The following is an 18,497-nucleotide window of genomic DNA, read 5'->3' as shown; positions in this document are numbered from 1 at the left end:
CAATTGGCTCCCAACCTAGTCCACAGTGGTTAATAAAGAGCGGAAATGGCGCACAGGGGAGGGCATACTCAGTGAAGCTGAGCGAAAGAGTCAAGGGCGCTTCAGGACTGGGAGGTGCTGGGTGTTTCCTTCGTGGTTGGTCAAACTGATGTTCTTGAAGACAACTGTTTGACACGTTTTCCTTACATGATAAACCGAAATAACTTCCGCATCCTTCGGCCTGGCCTACAAAGGTGAGGGATTCGTTTTGGCTCCAGCAGCTGGTTGCACCCCAAATTGATGCGGGTCGAAGAGCTTATTGTTATTAACAGGGGCTCAGCGCGCGGAGCGTGGGAAGAGCGGGGATGAAAGGACGAGATCGTCCACCAGGCGAGTCAGGTCGCACTCTGCACAGCCTACCAGAAAGGGAAGAGGCGGCTCTGCACTTCACGTTGCTCCTGCAGGCTTAAGTCTCTGGGTTCCGTGGGAGCCTCAGGGCCAGGCGCGGGGAATATTATTTGAGGCTCCGCCCTCCACTAAGCCTTAGCCTGGCTAAAGGAAAAAGCGCCTCCGGTCCCCAACCACGTGACCCCCGCGCTGGCCCCGCCCCCGTGACGTCTCACAACCCTCTGATTGGCCTGCTGCGGGGGCCTCTTTCTCTAGTCCCTCATTGGTTCGCCCGGAAGACAGCGCCCCCCCCCTTTGCCACGCCTCCTGAGACCTTAGGGAATGCAGGTCGGGGCGGAGCCTGAGCCTGAGGGGCGGGGCGACGCGGCCGAGCGCGAGTAAAGGGGCTGCCTTAGGAGCAGCGCGAGCCTTCTGCAGAAGCGCGCTGCTTTGCCCTCCGCTCTCCCCGCTCCGCCTTCCGCAGCCCTCCACAGTCACCCCGGAGACCAGCCGTGTTAAGCTCTCCTCTCTGAAGCTGACTAATTTCCATGGCAGCCGCGAAGAAAGCAGTTCTGGGGCCATTGGTGGGAGCAGTGGACCAGGGTACCAGCTCGACACGTTTTTTGGTGAGCCCAGGGTGACATCTTCTCAGCCCCTTGAACTGGGACACTAGCTGGAGGACGGAAAGGCGGGGTGTTGCGTCCTCAGCCCGCGCCTCTTGTTCTCCTGGGCCCTAGCTCCTGGGGCGAGGAAGGGAGGCCAAAAAGGGGACCTATCATGCTGGGATTGTCCCGGTCTGAGGGGGGAATCTTGGCCTCCTAGGACCCCCCTCCCTCCCGGAGTAGAGTTGAGCAGTCTTAGCCTTGATGGTGGAGCCAGGTCACGTACCAACAGGGAGATTCTTTTCCCCAAAAGAGTGAGTACTCTTGGAGCATCCACGCAGAGCAACCCGGGTGCAGTAGGGGACAGGTGGTCACATTGACACTGCTGCGGTCTTCCCTAGGAGCGTTTGGCCAGCTGGGCACAGGACGTCCTTGGATGGAGGGAAAGCTGTGTCACGGCTGTGGTAACCCAACATAGCGTCCTTTCAAGCGGTAGAACGAATAAAGTATTAGCATGCTGATGCATTGTCATCCTCTTCCACAGAAACTGAAGAGGATAGACTGAGGGGGTGGCGGAACATATTGGAAACGGACACATTACGATTTTCTGTATCTTTATTTCAAGAGCTTAATAATTTCAGTTCTGACACTTTGACCATTATCATCAGATATTGACCACTCTGCTCGACTGTTTAATGTGACAGGGCAATTCTATTTAGTGTGCATGACAAGAATTACCATAACGAGGAGCTGTTTAAACATCTCTTTCCTGGCTTGTTTGGCAGTGAAGAAGTTTAGCTCTTCCTTTTCATTTTTGTTTTGTGTTTGAGACGGGGGTCTGCCTAGTTACTCCAGAGAAGCCTGTAAGTCATGATCCTCCTGCCTCATCCAGGCAAGTGGTGGGATTACAGGCATGAGCCGCTGCTTGCTCACAGCTAGGAAACTTGCTCTTGAAGTGAGCTAGCATTCAGTTCAGTGAGATCATTTTAAAGTAATTGAAGTGAGTAGAGAACTGCTAAAAGCCCATGCTTCAGTGGGCATTTGACTAACCTGGAAAGTTGATGTAAATATTTAGTGATTAATCACCTCCCTCTTTATTTCTTTATCAAACATGAATTTTCTTCAATTATTTACCTTGTACCCTTAGGGGTTGATGTCTTTGCTGGTAGCATGGTAGGCAGGCAGTCTCTCACTAAGGTATACCCCCAACTCTTCCTGTATCATCTGGTGAGTGTGCGCAGGTACACCTGTGTGTATGGGCACGTACACACCTGTGTGTGTTTTCTTCCACTAGCACTTGACTAAAAACTGCATTGGGTTGTGGTCATGAGAAGTCTTTTTTCTTTTTGTAATTAAGAAACTTTCAGTCCACTTTCAATTTAAATATTCCTTAGTGACCATCCTGGTTCGAGTTTCCCAATCATTGTTTCACATCTGCATTTTAAACTTTTTTGATAGCAAAAGGTAGGGTTCATTTTGTCTTACGTTCATATAAATGTTCATAAAGGAATCCTGAATCATAAATAAGTCCGCTTGGCTGGATTTGATTAATATATCTGTGACAATAATACAGCTACAAAAATCATTTTTTTCTGAGCTTATTAAAACATTGACTGAATAACTGAGATTATTTTTAATGTGTCTATTTTATGTGAGTGGGTATTTATTTTGTCTTCACGTATAAGCCATGTGTGTGCCTACTGCCTGAGGAGGCCAAAAGAGGATGTCAGATCTCTTGAAATTTGAATTTTAGACAGTTGTGAGCTACCCTGTGAATGTTGGTAATCAAAGAAGAGCACTTAGTGCTTTCAGATGCTAAGCCATTTCTCCTGGAGCTGATTATTTTAAGACAGTACCTTGTTATATAGCTCAGGCTGTTCAGGACTCAATAGTAGCACAGGGTGGTTTGAAACTTGTAGTAATTTTGCCTCAGCCCCATACGTACTAAAATTATGAGCACAAGCCACCACAATCAGCCATGTTGGTTGAATTTTGAAGCCATATTTGAGAATTGTCACACTCAGGGCTGGAGAGATGGCTCAGTGGATGGATAATGGTGCTTGCTGCCCATCTTAATAACCTGATCTTGGTCCTCAGGATCTACTTGGTGGAATGAGAGAAACAACATTCACAAGCTGTCCTGTAACCTTCACATGTGTGCTGTGGCATGCACACACATCATAGAAAAGAAATAAATGTAATACAAATAATTTTAAAAATTCACACGTGAATGACTGTAGGGACCAGGCAGGTTGAAGGGGGCAAGCACACTGGCAATAGTGTCTCAGGTCAGATCTTCCATTTATTCTAATAAAAGATGGTGCTTTAGAGTCCTTGGCAAAACTTCACTGCTTTTTAAATTCTCTTTCCAGTTCGTAAGTGATTAATAACTATTAACTCAAAGCACTGGAGGAAGCCAAGCAAAGCATGATAATTGTTTCCAAGTTTGTATAGCCTTGCCCTATATGAACGTGAGTAAAATAGTTTATAACTTTAAAGGTGTCCTCCTTAGCCAGCTCTATGAGGAGCTTGCCTTCATTTGGGGTCTTCATAATGCTACTACCTTTATAGTCCAGGCAGTCTTTTTACACGCTGCAGGTTGTTTCTTGCCCTTCACACTTTGTTACCTAAAGCATTTTTTTTACATTGATAGAGAAAGAATTTATCAAGTTCATAATGCTATAATGATTTTTGAGTTTCTAACCTGAACAATATTAAGTGTCAAAAGCTGGATATGGTGGTATATATGCCTGAAATCCCCACATGTGGTAGATAGGCAGAAGGATGAGAAGTTCACATCCACTAGGTCAGCCTGGGCTCCATGAAATTGATCTAAAACACCACCTTTAATCCCTGTACTTGAAAAGCAGAGAGGCAGGCAGATCTCTGAGTTGAAGGCCAGCCTGGTCTACAGAGTGATTTCAGGACAGCCAGAGCTACAAAGAGAAACCTAGTCTTGGAAAAAACAACATCAACAACAAAACCAACCAAACAAAACATATGTTTCAAATTGGGAATCTTTGGTCATTTGTAGAGCACTACCTAGGATATGTACGGCCCTAGAAAGGTACTTCATGCTAAAACCATATATGTTCAATTTTAGAAGATTCTTTTCTGGAAAAGGATGTATAAAAGTTAGAAGTCAGATGTGGTAGCTAATCCTTTTTATTTTGTTTTGTTTTAGATTGTGTGTCTGTATGTGTGTGCATATGTGTGTGTGTGTGTTTCACTTGTATGTGGATCCCTTTGGAGGACAAGGAATCCCTGGAGCTGCATGACACAGGAGCCACAGAACTGAAGTTGGGTCTTCTGGAAGAACCCCTAAACCATCTCTCCAGTCCTGGTGGTACACACTTGTAACCTCAGTGCTTAGAAAGCTAAGGTAGAAAGATTGCTGAGTGTTCCCTGGGCTATTCTGTTGTAGGCCCACTTGACCTACATAGTGAGACCATGAGTAAGAAAAGAAAACTAAATGGCAAATAATTAAAAATTAATGTTGATGGATAACATCGTGTATTCCTTAAGAAACAACTAAGAAATCATGCTTCAAAGGCCAAGTGGGTAATTGGGAAAACTTGGGAATGGTTTAGCAAGGTAGTATTTCCTTTGGTTGTAAACCACTCCCCAGGGAGTGCAGATAGTGGATTTGCTGAATAAGTGTTTCAGTCACAAGGTGATTCCCAGGAGTTGTTCCTTTGTCACTGCTCCATCTTGCAATGATGACTCAAAATTAATTGCTTACCTTCTCAGGAAAGGGTGTACTGTGTAGGAACTGTTAGAGGAAGCTCACAAAGATAAAGATATCTACACAATCTAATTAGTCTTCATTGCATTTACATATTTGAATTATTGGAGACCAATAGCCTTGTTAGGCGTTCTTCCCCTTTCTACTAGTAAAAAATCTATTAGTAGTAAAAGATATTTCTTCTCTTTCATCTAAGGTGACTGCCTCCTCTTACTCTATGTTGCCCATCTGTTTTTTATGGTTCTATTCTACCTATAAATAGTAGCTCAACAGCTCTGTCTTCATAATTTCCCCCAACCCCTTACTCAGAGCTTTTCTCTCTTCATGTAGAGTTTATTTATTTTGATTTTTGTGGTGCTGAGGATGAAAGAGCACTAAGTAAGTGCTCTTAGATTTTAGTAGTGGACCCTCCACTTTATTCCCATTTTTCTTTACATGTGTGGGTGTTTTACTTGCATTCTTGTATGTGTACCACATGTGCGAAGTGCCCAAGGAAGCCAGAAGAGTCTGTCTGATCCCCTGGAACCAGAGTTACAGATGCTTGTAACCCACTATATGGGTGCTAGGACTTGAACCTGGGTCCTCTGGAAGAACAAGTGCTCTGAACCATCGACGAATCTCTCTAGCCCCTAGACCTTTCATTTCAATCACATTTCTTTCTCTCAAATTTATTTTTTACATTTTTATCTAGTTATTTACTATGTATTAGTATGTGTGCATGAATACACACACAGTATGGTACTTGTGTAGAAGTCAGAGGACAACTTGTGAGAGCCACTTTTTTGTTTATTTGTTTTAGGCTCCCCTCTCCCTAACGACAGAGTTATCAGTATAGCCCTGACCTGGAACTCTCTCTATAAATCAGACTGTCCTTGAATTCAGAGATCCATCTTCCTCTGCTTCCTGCTGCCTGAGTGCTGGGATAGAAGGTGTGCGCTACCACCACTGCCATGCTTGGGAGTCACTTCTTTCATTCCACCTTGTAGGTCTGGTTGATTGAACTCAGATCATCAGGTTTGGTTGAACTCACATTTCCCCACTGAGCCATTTCTTCCACCCCCATGTTTATTTCTCAACTTGTCACAGAACTAAGTTTTGGGATCTGGTGCAAATGTTTTGTACTAGAGGAAAATCCCCAACTTGTCTGATAGGAAAGTGAACCTGTGTTGGCACATGGCTACACAGGTTGCAGAGTAGGAACTTCTTGGAAAGAGAATTAGTGTAACAGGTTTTAAGGAGGGACAATTTCTCTATGAACAAGAAGTTTCAGCTATAGCAGTCAACTTCCTTCTTTACTTTGGTAACTTAATTTTTTCCCCATTAAGTTAAATGTTTACAAAAAGCTTTGGAGAATGTTGTGACTTGAAAGATGTCAAGGACACAGTCGGCTGTCATTTGATGAGGTATAGATAGTGTTCAGGGACACGCCTTTACCTGGGTGATGAGATTGTGACTGAGGATTTGAGGATTGGGCCCAAGGTCACATGCCACATAACTGGTGGAGCAAGAATTCAAGTCCAAGTCTTTTATACTCTGAGGCAGATTATACCACTGCTTGGAGAATGGTGAAGAGGGGAGAGATTGAAGGAGGACCTAGCCAGTCACATGTCACTTCTGATTATAGGATTAGAGCCGTACAGGAATGACTCTTCACCAAGAAAAATATTCTTACTAATTGGTTTCACAAGGTATGAATAAATACTGCTTTGAGTAAGTCCTGTAGGTTATGATCATTTTGTGACTCAGGTTCAGTGGGTCCTGGGCAGGGCTCAGGTGTGTCATCGTGGATAATGGTTGTGTAATCATTTTGTTCCAACTGCCAGTGTTTATAAAGAATGACAAGAATTGTAGTTCCATGCTTACTTTGGCAAGAAACAGTGCCTTGGCCCCAGTTGTCGCATTATACTTAGAGATCTCAAAAGACTTATAGACAGATTTCCCTTTCTTTTTCTTCTTTCCTGCCTTCCTTCCTTCCCTCCTTCTTTCTCTCTTTCCTTCTTTTCTTCCTTTCTTCTTCCTTCTTCTTTTCTTTCTTCCTTTTTTCTCCTTTCTTATTCAATACATATGTTTTTGGTTTTTTGTTTGTTTGTTTGTTTGTTTTGAGACAGTCCTACCACTGGAGGTTTGCCTGGAACTCAATGTAACCTAGGCTAGCTTCAAGCACATGACTATCTTCCTGCTTTACCTTCTTAAGTGCTGAGATTACAGGAATGAGCCACCATGCCCAGCTTTTAGGAGCTTTCAATTTTATACTTCCCTAAAGGCATGTAATAGTTACTTACTCTTTATGAGCAATCACATGAGTCAACATAAGCATCTTGGGACTGAGATATGTTGACTGAATGAAAAACTTGGGAAATGTAAAGTTTGGCCAGTAGCTATAAGATGTCAGCATGTCTTGAAATAAAATATTTTGTAGTACTAGGGACCAAGAATAGGGCCTTGTAAATGCTAGACAGGAGCTATACAGCTGAGCTACACGCCTTGCTTTACAAACTCATTTTAGATGAACTTACATAACCCAGGCTGGCCTTAAACTCAGCATGTAGCCACAGATGACTCCTAATCTGCCTGTCTCCATGTCCCACGTGCTGGGTGTACCATCACGCCTAGCCTACAATTTCATTAAAACTTTTTATTAAATATAATGTGTGGTGTGTGTGTTAATGTGTGTACTTGCAAAAACCTGAACTTCCAGGAGCTTATTCTGTGATTTAACCATGTAGGTCTTGAAGATTGAACTCAGGTCGTCAGGCCAGGCAGCGAGTACCTTTGCCCTTGAACCATCATACCAGCAAATTTTGCCTTTAAAAATTATTTTATTTTTGTTTTACATGTATAGGTGTTTTGACTCTGCTACATGGATGCCTGATGCAGGTCAGAGGCCAGAAGCGGGCATCAGATTACCTGGAACTGGAGTTCTAGATAGTTGTTGCGATGTGGTTACTGGGACTTGAATCTGGTTCTTCTAGAAAAATAAGTGGAGCCATGTATCCAGTCCCTGTTTTTTTTTTTTTTTTTTAAGAATTTGATTTACTTTTGTATGCATGTATCTGTATATATGTGTCTGTGTGAGTCCTATAGAAGGAAGGAAGGAAGGAAGGAAGGAAGGAAGGAAGGAAGGAAGGAAGGAAGGAAGGAAGAAAGGAAGGAAGGAAGAAAGAAAGAAGGTGTCAGATCACTTGGTACTGAAGTTATCCCATGTGAATATTGGGATCTCAACTCCTCTAGGCCCTGATTTAATTCAAAATATTTTTAAATTACATTTTATTTGGTAAAGGTGTATCTCTATGTGTGTGTTTGTGTGTGTATGTGTAGGTCAGAGGACAGTTTGCCAGAGTTGATTCTTCAATCATGCAAGTGCTAGTACTTGAACTCAGGTCTTCTGACTTGGTAGCCAATGCCCATACCTGATGATTTTTCTCACTGGTCCTTGCAATCTCATTGTTAGGAAATGGTGTGATAATGCATGTCTGTAATCTTATGATACTGAGGCAAAAGGATTGCAAATTGGAGGCTAGCTTAGGCTATGCAGCAAGATCTTGTCTAAGAAAAAAAAGAAAAGAAAGAAAAAAATATAATTTCTGTGTTTTCTTCTGTGGCATTAGGCCATTAATCCTTTTCAGGTCAGTTTTGCAGTGTAATACATCTGTGGCTAGTATTTTTATTTTTGGACATTCAAGTTTGAGTAAAATGGTTTCCTTTTTCCATTTTTTTTTTTTTTTTTGATTTTTGACATAATGTGCAGGCTGGCCTCAAACTGGCCTTGTAGCTGAAGACAAGCTCAAGCTGCTAATTTTCCTGCCTTCAAACCCAAATAGTGGGTTTATAGTCACGTGCCACCACACCCCACCTACATTCCTGAATAATGTCTTATCACATAGTAAATTTTAGTATACCATAAAAGAGTAGGATGTGGTAGGATTGTGTGGGTAGGAAAAGGAATATGCATGTTTATGATGGTGTGGCTAAATTTGTTACAGGATGCCAGAGGCAAACCCTGCAGGACACTTAGGAAAGTGAACATGACCTCTTTCTATGACTTTTACAAGTTAGGGAATATATACAACAAAATGTTTCAGCAGATCATTGTAAAACGTTTAAAATAACAATTTTCATTCTGCAGTTCATACTATCGGTGAAATTGAATAGTAATTTAGTTGTAGACATGAAATAGAGATCTGGTGACATTTTAAAGTGTGTGTGTGTGTGTGTGTGTGTGTGTGTGTGTGTGTGTTTGAAGGCAGAATCTCATGTAGCCCAGACCTTTAAATTTGCTACATAACCAAAGCTGTCTTTGAACTCCAGCTCTTCCTGCCTCTTACCTCCTAAGTGTTAGGAATCCAAGTGTTTGCCACATTGCCCAGCTCAGATCTTGTGACATCTAATTCTGCTACTATCATTTCTAGGTAACACAGTAATAAGAGTAAACAGGTAGAAGGAGGAGGTAGGAACAACTGTAGTCCTGGAAACAGCAACTGGATATATACTATATCTGCACCATGCCAAAGTTCCTCCTACATCAACTTTTATTTTTATGTATATGAGGACTTATGTAGTTCAGGCTAGACTTGAACTTATTCTATAGCTGATGATGACCTCACATTCTGTTCCTCCTGTCTTTATTGCCTGCATGCAGAGTTTATAGGTATGTACTAGCATTCCTGGTTTATTGTGTGGAACATCAAATTCGGGGCTTTGTGCATTCTTAGCAAACATTCTATCACCTATGCTATATCTCCAGCCCAGACATTAACTTTTTTCTTGCTCTCTTTTTTACTTTTACTTAAAAAAAATATTTATGTGTATGGGTATATGGCCTGCATGTATGTGGTACTCAATTAGACCAGAAGAGGACTTCAGATCTTTTAGAACTGGAGTTAGGCTTATAAGCTACCATATGGGTGTTGGACACAAAACTCAGGTCTTCTGGAAGAGCATCCATGTCTCCTTTACCACTGAGTTTTCTCTCTAGCCCCATCCCCTTATTATTTTGACACTGGGAATCTAAATCAGGATCCAAGCAAATGTTTTACTACTGTGTTAAATCTGTAACATCCACAGACAAAATGTGAAGAGGTAAATGATTTATCTGTTTGCATTTTGGGACAGAATCTCATTTAGCTCAGTATAGCCTCAGATACAGAATGACCTTGAACTCCTAATCCTCCTTCCTCCACTTCCCAAACTCTGAGCTTATAGATACAAGCTGCCATGTCTGATCATTTCATTTTTGGTTTTTATTTATTGAGACAGAGTCTCAGTCTCAGGCTGACCTGGAACTCAGTATTTAACTCAAGCTAAACTCAAATTCACAAGAATCCTGGTCTAGCCTCCCAAGTTCTGGGATTACACATATAATTCTTCAACTCTAGCTCTAGGTTATTATTATTATTATTATTATTATTATTATTACTACTACTACTACTATTAGTATCATCATCATCATCATCATTATTCTTATTTGTTTGTTTCCTTGTTTTTAAGACAGGGTTTCTCTAAGTAGCCCTTGCTGTTCTGGAATTGTTTTGTAGACCAGGCTGGGCTTGAATTCACAGAGATCCACCTGCCTCTGCTATGATCAAAGTCATCTGCCACCGTGCCTGGCTTTTAGGTTATTTTTATTCAGACTGTTTTGGTCTTTAAAAAAAAAACAAAAAACAAAAAAAATAAGGTATCTTACTGTATAGCAAATCTTAGGTTGGCGTAAAGTTCTCATACTCACTGTGTTGGGATTACAAACATGCACTACAGTGACCAGTTATTCAGTCTTTTCACAGATGGGAAATTCATGAGGCTCAGAAATAAATGAAAAGCAAACAACTGATGTGGGCAGGGCAGGGCAGGGGCTTCACCTCCCTAAGCATTGTGTGCCTCCAAGCCCTGTCCTTTTTTTGCCTCTGAATTATGGCAAACATAAAGTTCTTGATGGTTCTCTGGCCCATGTGGAGTTCTGATAATAGATATTTCTTTAGATGACCTGAAATAAGAACAACTGACTTCTGGGCATTCTTACTCTGAGATAGCAACACCCCAAGTGAACATTGTCTATAGTGATTTTATTTATTTATTTATTTATTTATTTATTTAGACAGAGCCTTGTGGTTTCAGGCTGCCTGGAACTCAGTGTATAACCCAAGCTGGACTCAAATTCTCAAGAATCCTGCTCCAGGCTTCCAAGTGCTAGGATTACAGATATGATCCTCCACATCTGTAATCTCCATTTTCTTCATTTTCTTTCCTGTTCTGTACCTGCCCTATCCTTTGTCTTATAACACTGTCTCCACATGCTAGGCTGCCACATGTCATGTGGTATCTGAATGCTTCCTCTTTTCTTGTTACAAGTCTCTCAGTCCCAATTGTTGCTGCTCTCCTGATGGAACCTTCCATGTGCCATACTTGTTATCTCCACAGGTGCAATACTGCGGCTTTCCTGAGCCCACCCTTGCCCACTTCTATGGCCATCATAGCAGTAGAGGTCATTGTGTACTCTCGCCCACCTATGCATCCTGCACACATGTATTTCCTGCCTCAAATAACCCATTTCTGTTCAACCAGAATTTACCTCTTCTGGGAGCCTGTACCTGACTCCCACATGTCTGCATACAACGTATCTTTTTTCTCTTCATATGCCTAGAAGTTGTATTGTGGAAAGATTTCTCTGTATTATTACTATGGAATAGGTAATTAAAAGTAATAACTTTGGTAGTATGATGTCAAAGTAGGAAAGCGCTGTGTTTGCTGTGATTAAATACCTGACCAAAGTGAATTGGGGAGGAAAGGGTTTATTCAGCTTCCACTTCCCCATTGCTGTTGGAGGAAGTCAGGATAGGAACTCAAGCAGGACAAGAACCTGGAGGCATGCGCTGATACAGAGGCCATGGAGGTATACTGCTTACTGGCTTGTTCATCTTGACTTGCTTAGCCTATTTTATTATAGAACCTGGGACCACCAGCCCAGGGATGAACCTCCCCTCAATGGACTGGGCTGTCTCTCATCAATAACTAATTAAGAAAATGCCCTACAGCCTTGCCTTGCCAGAAAGCCTGATCTTACGGAGGCAAGGATCAACTGAGGATCCCTCCTCCTTGATGCTTCTAGCTTGTGTCATGTTGACAGCACACACTGAATTGGTGTTGAGAAAGCTAATCCTTAGCCATTTGTCAGTTTTGTCTGATCTCCTGACTCTCACCAGGTGAATATGAGTATTGCGTATTAGAGCCACTGATTCTAGGTGGTAATGTCTTTAGTTTTCATCTTAAAACTATATTGTTAACTTCATTTTTTAAAGAACTTGATTGTGGAAGCTGAAGTCAGAATGCGAATTTAGTTCGCAGGACCAACTGGAGGTTTTCATCTCTCTTTCCCAGCTCCTGAAAAGGCCTAGAGAAGCAATAAGCACTGTCTGAAAATGCTGGGCCACAGGTTCTCAATCATGTCTTCTTACTCCCACCACCTCATTGTGCTTTTTGGTTTTGATTGTTTTTTTTTTTTTCTGAGACAGAGTCTCCTGGAGCCCAGGCTGACCTCAAACTCATGATCCTGCTCATCCTTTCAAGTGTTGGTATTAACTGGTGGCAGACTTGGTAAAGGCTCCTGAAGTCAACTTGGAAAAAATAAACTGTAACAACCAGTATGACCATGCTGGACTTTGAAAAGGGGTATCTTCATTTCTTTTCATATATGTGTGGTGGACACATTGGATGCATGTAAGTGTATGGGTGCATATGTCCATGTATGCACATGCACATGCAATATGTATCTTGCCCTATGAATTTCCAGCTTATTCCTTTAAGGCAAGGTCACTGTTATGGAAGTTTGCCATTTTGTCTGGGCTGGCTAGCCAGTGAACTCCAGGGATAGTGTTATCTTCACCACCCAATGTTGGGGTTATAGGCACATAAACTCAGGCTTGGTTTTTAATGTCAGTGTTGGTAATTCTAACTGAGGTTCTCATATTTGCACATCAAACACACACCTTTTTATCTCCCCAGTCATACTCTCTACTATTTTTTTTTTAGAAAGATGCTCTTATTGTGCTATCTTCCTAGTTTCCTCCAGTCTCTAGAAAGATTCCCACACTGTAGCCTAGGCTGGCCTGGAACCTACCATATAGCTGAGGCTAACTTCAAATTTTGGAGGAGTCCCCCTGTTTTTGCCTCCCCAGTTCTGAGATTACAGGTATGAATCCCCATAACAAGCTCCTGCTATTTCTATTTGTTTGTTTGTTTCTTATTTACTTTGGAACAGCATCTCCCTTGCTATGCTTGGTACTTGCTGTGTAGACCAGGCTGATTTTAAACTCAAAGAGGTTTGCCTGCTTCAGCCTCCCAGCTGCTGCAATGGAAGGAATGTATAATCATGCTTGACTATTTATTCAGACAGGGTCTCATGTAGCCCAGCTTGGCCTTGAACCCTTGATCTTCCTGCCAATAGCTCCTAAGTGCTGGAATTATAGGTTTGTAGGTATATACCACTACATCTAATTTTATGCAGTTCTGGATTTTAAACCCAAGGCCTTACAGTACTTGCTTGGCAAACATTCTTCCTTCTGAACTACACTTCTCTAGCACTCTACATTCTCATTTTATCTATCTCTTCTTTCTTTTTGTTTGTTTTAGACGTTGGTTTATTTACTGTGTTCCCCTGGCTGAGCTGTAACTCAATATGCAGATATCTAAGATCAGGCTAGTCTCAAACTTGTAGCAAGTCTCCTGCCTCTGCCACCCAGTTTATTAGATTACATATGTGAGCCACCAAACCTACCTTGGCTATTCTTATCTGATAATTTGTCTTCCAGTAAGTACTTATAATAGAACACATTTATGTTTTCAAATCTTCAACAAATGTGCAAGGTACCATTCTGTGTCCTGGTGATATGTCAATAAATAAATTACAGATAATAGAGCCTACATCCTAGGCACACAACTTTACTACTGAGTTGTAAATCATAAGCTGACATGGGTTCTGTCAGGGTTTTTTATGATGTTGCGTTAACCTTTGATTTATAAGATATTTTATCTCCTTGAAGAACTTTAGAATTTGCCTTTTTGCTTTATGTTTATCACTTCTCCAGAAAAACGGGTGACGTTATGACAAGGGAAGAAAACAACTGGTCAGAGAGAGTGTTCTCATTTTACTGTTGCTGTTTTTAGTCTGCACTGAGCAGGTAATTTTCTCCCATAGGAAACTGAAGCATGACACTACTCTAGGAACTGATTAGAAATGACTTTTGTGCTGTAATTACAGTGATTTGGAGAGTACATTTGAGTTAAGTTATGCATTCTTCTTCTGAAACTATAAGAAAATTGATTCTCAAGCACCAGAGTACTAACTGGTGGAAACAAGGTCTAACAAAGAGTGTTGCTAAATTTTTTAAAGTGTTGTTTTATTTTATTGAAATTATGTGGAATATATACATATATATCATATACATATATATCATATACTCATTAGCTTTCATTCCCCCAGCTTTAAATGTTTTTTTTTTTTTTTTATCAAGGGTCTGAAATTTATGACACGATCCCCGAGAGAGTGCCTAGGTGTGGGGCCTCCAGTTAGCCATTTCTCTTCTGTCTGACAGGGCTCTATTTTCCTGTTCTAAGAGCTCAATAAAGATACGACTGCATCTCCCTGCAAAACATCCTGCATGAGCATCTTCCTTTCTTCTCATCCAAGATGAATGAGGATATACCACTTTTCTTCTTATTATTGGTTTTCTATTCTCAAGGAAGTTCATGCTACTTGTATTAATTTCCATTTTGTAGAGCACATTTTGGTTTATTTAGAGGTAAAAAGCTGCTTTTTTTTGACTCAGCTTTGGTATGTAGCTCAGGCTGGCCTCAAATCATGGCAATCCTCCTGCTTCAGTCTCCAGAATGTTGAGGTTACAAGTATATACCATCACTCTTGGCAGGAATTTCCTCATTTAAAAAATGCTTTATTATATCTCCTTTTTTTAGGAGAAATTCTCTTTTATTTTCTCATTTATTCTTCAACACATTCAATCATGGGGACAGTGAATTTAGTTGTTTTCACCCCATTGCCCTCACTCATCTCTTCCTCCATTTGCTGCTGAAACCCTTCTGCCCAAGAAGACCTGCTTGTACTTTGCCTTTTATTGTATCTGTGACCTACTGACTTTAATTAGAATGGTACTGCCAAAAGTGTGTCAGGGAGGGCGATACCCCTGAACCCCTCTCTATCTTGTGTAGGCTCTGTGTAGGGAAACACAGCCGCAAGTGAGTTTATGAGGGTGACAACCATGTCATGTCCAGAAGACATTTTGTGCCGTAGCTACTCATCCTCTAGCTCTTGCATTGTCTTCATCCCCTCTTTGATGTTCTCTGAGTCTTGGAGGGATATTTAGAAGGCAGTTTAATAACATGTCCATTTAGCAAAACAGTAGTAGTTGGTTCCCTTCTGAGCCTATACCATTCCCAGCCATAGGCCCCTGACCAGATTTCCATTTATGAGAAATTCTTTCATTTGTTTTCTTTAACAAATTATCTTTATTTTATGTGTTTGGGTGTTTTGCCTGTACATATGTCTGTGCAGTACATGCATGCCTGATGTCCACGGAGGCTAGAGGTGTCCAATCTGGAACTGACGTAACAGAGGGTTGTGGGTGCTGCAAATGGAACCCAGGATCCTCTGGAAGAACAGCCAGTGCTCTAAACAGTGGAGCCAGCTCTCCACGTTTTTTTTTTTTTTTTTTTTTTGAGAAATTGTCCATAGTTTTTGTCAACAGAATGTCACATTGTAGCTCAGGTTAGCCTCCAAGTATGGATTCTTCTGCCGAAGCCTCCTGAGCACTACACTCTCAGATGTGAGTCCCCATCAATCCTGGTTATGAGAAGTTATTTCTGGTGTAATAATACAGTTTTTAAGATACATTTTAATATATGTATGTATATTAAGATATAATAATATAATATATATGTATGTATGTATGCTCTCTCTGTCTCTCTGTCTTTGTCTCTGTCTCTGTCTCTGTCTCTGTCTCTCTCTCTCTCTCTCTCCCTCTCTCTCTGTGTGTGTGTGTGTGTGTGTGTGTATTCGTTTGGAGTTATAGGAGGTTATAAGCCAGATGAAGTAGCTCCTGGAAATTGAACTCAGGATTCTTTGGGAGAATAGCAAGTGCTCTTAACGACTGAATTATCACAGACATCCACATTGTAATGTTTTGTGATTCTGTCTGAAGAATAAGCCAAACATCATTGATCATCATTCCATCTGATTCAGTCTTTTCTATATGTTAATAAGAGCTTCATTTGCTATGCAACTTTAAACAAATTTGACATCAACTTGCATTTTTATACTGATGTGTTTTTCAGGTTTTCAATTCAAAAACAGCTGAACTTCTTAGTCATCATCAAGTAGAAATAAAACAGGAATTCCCAAGAGAAGGGTATGTTTCTTAATTTAATATGTAAAGACACATCGCATTTATTGGGTTTTCTCACCCCATGTATGCTGTGGATTGGTATAGTAAACTTAGGCAGACACCTTCTGGAGAAGACCTGAGAGAATGGGAGTGGTCAAGAAATGAAGTTATAATGTAGTAAAATAGCGGAACAATGGGTAGCATAGGGATTCATTGACAGAAAGCAAAGTGTAAGTAATGTAACACACACACACACACACACACACAACTGTAATGCAACAAAGGAATAGTGACTATCAGAAACTCTGCATTAAGTCTGAAGTGATTTCTTTCTGTGTTTCTGATACTAGCTGTGCTGAAATGATTACTTTTTACAAATTTGTTGTGTTTTACTTTTGTTTTTGACTTTTGGAACCAAGATAGTATCCCTCTACAGACCAACCTAAGACAGTCATCCTGCCTTTGCCCCTCAAGTGCTGGGATTTGAAGTGTGATCCACCACACCTGGTTAATGATCGTCCTTAGAAGGATGGGTTATTATTAGCTTGTGAGGAATAAGAAAAATATATGGGAAATAGGTATTTTTCCCATTCATTTAGAATGTAGAATACAGATATGTTTTCTTTGTCCTAATTTCCTCACTTATGTGCTAGGCCCACCTAGTAAGTTAAGTATTTATGGAAACTTGTTAAGTTTGTATTGAATTCTTGGAAACTAACACGTTTATCCTTTTGTTCCAAAGATGGGTAGAACAAGACCCGAAGGAAATCCTGCAGTCCGTTTATGAGTGTATAGAGAAAACGTGTGAGAAACTTGGACAGCTCAATATTGATATTTCCAACATCAAAGGTATTTTCATCGAGTATTTTCTGCATATAGTCCAGCTCTGCTAATCCCATTCATGAATTTATGCTTTCAGCTTATAATTGAGTCCTTATGTGCAACAAGGATTTTTGGTGAGGCTTTGTGGGCAAAACAATAAACAAGATTCAGTCTCTGTTCACTCCTACATTTTATTCTGATGCTCATGGGGAACAATAAAAGAAGACTATGCAAATTAATCTTACATACTAACAAATGCCATGTGGGAAATGAAAAATGAAAGATATGATAGAGTGTACCTATGTGGCTTAGACACAGGAGGCGGCCATGGGAGGGCTTCTCTTCTCTGAGGAGGTGATTTTTTTTTTTTTTTTTGCTGAGATTTCAAGGGACTTCAGGGGTCAGTCATGTGACTGGAGAAAAATATTTGAAGAACAAATAAACAGCTCAACCTTCCATGTTTGGTTGATGTCCCTGGGAGGCCTGCCCTTTTCTGAAGGGAAAGGAGGAGGTGTGGATAGAGGGGAAACGGCAGTCAGGGTATACTATATGAGAGAAAGAAGAATTTTAAAAGTAATAAAATAGTCAATGGATCGCCTGTTTAGAAATTAGAAATTTATATTGAGTTTTACTCATTCTTTGTTTTCATTTCCCTTGAATTTCTTTATAGTAATGCCCTAAAACTGTCCAGTTCAGTAGAATAGATAGTGAATTCAAATCTGTGCCTGATAAGGAGATGCTGGAGCTCAGGTGGCACTTGAGGGACATTGAAACATCACAGTGAAGGAGATTTGTGGTTCTCCTTTTCATTCTTTACAATTTCTTATGGAATTTCACTGTCCTACAATTGTAACTAACATAGTTTTATTCCCTTTCTTACATTTCTTTAATTTTGCATATGCCTTTTGTTGTTATTGGACAATTGTTTCCATTCCTATTTTTATTTTACTTTTCTTTATTTGGCTTCATGTACTCTTTCCTTATTTATTTTTATAATATTTAGTAGCATTTGACTTTGTCTTTTTAACTATTGAGTTTTAATCTTTTTATTAATTAAATTTATTCTCTGACAATATAAAATAAACATCTCATGCAAAGATCTCAAGGTGGGAATATAAATTGACAGTCTAGAGTCACAAAGAAGACCACAATGTTATACACACAGTATGAACAAGTTGAGAGGACAGAGTGGGTAGGTAAGAAATTTCATAGAACCGAGATGGAAGAAATCAAGGGAGACTTGTCAGCCATCTGTAGGACTTTGAGTGTTAGTTTTAGTGTCAGAAGGGACAGGTCATAACTCAAAATTTAGAGGCAGCTTTATACCTGGTGTGTAGAAAGCAGATTCTGATGGCCTAACGTTCATTAAACATAGGGAGACCAGTGTGAGTCTTCTGTCAAACTATTGAGATGGTATGGTGTCATGACTGACAGGTGGTGAAATGGAAGCAAGGAGAAAGGACCAGTACTGCTGATCAGTTGGCTATAAGGGTAGTATAGAGAGTAGTGAGTAGTCACGCAAGGGGAAGAGTTGGGTCAAAGGTGATGCTTCAGCTTCTTGTAGTTTCTGTTTTC

General features: G+C 40.7%; 1 protein-coding gene across 6 annotated transcripts in view; it reads left to right on the top strand.

The window, feature by feature from the left end:
• The first annotated feature begins 374 nt into the window (after positions 1–374).
• Gk (glycerol kinase) overlaps positions 375–18,497 on the top strand; it is a 73,423-nt gene continuing 55,300 nt past the window's right edge. For 2 of the 6 annotated variants that reach the window (XM_034485385.2, XM_076918512.1), the window contains exons 1-3: positions 378–992; positions 16,051–16,124; positions 16,843–16,949. In XM_034485385.2, coding sequence (XP_034341276.1) covers positions 915–992; positions 16,051–16,124; positions 16,843–16,949 — 259 coding nt within the window. In that variant the 5' untranslated portion in view covers positions 378–914. Of the gene's footprint in view, positions 993–16,050; positions 16,125–16,842; positions 16,950–18,497 lie in introns of all 6 variants that reach the window. The other 4 variants (XM_076918511.1, XM_076918513.1, XM_034485386.2 and 1 more) reach the window with 4 other exon arrangements.

The sequence above is a fragment of the Arvicanthis niloticus genome, chromosome X (assembly GCF_011762505.2).
Source record: "Arvicanthis niloticus isolate mArvNil1 chromosome X, mArvNil1.pat.X, whole genome shotgun sequence".
NCBI classification, from domain to species: domain Eukaryota; kingdom Metazoa; phylum Chordata; class Mammalia; order Rodentia; family Muridae; genus Arvicanthis; species Arvicanthis niloticus.
This window is presented reverse-complemented; position numbering and strand designations above follow the sequence as displayed.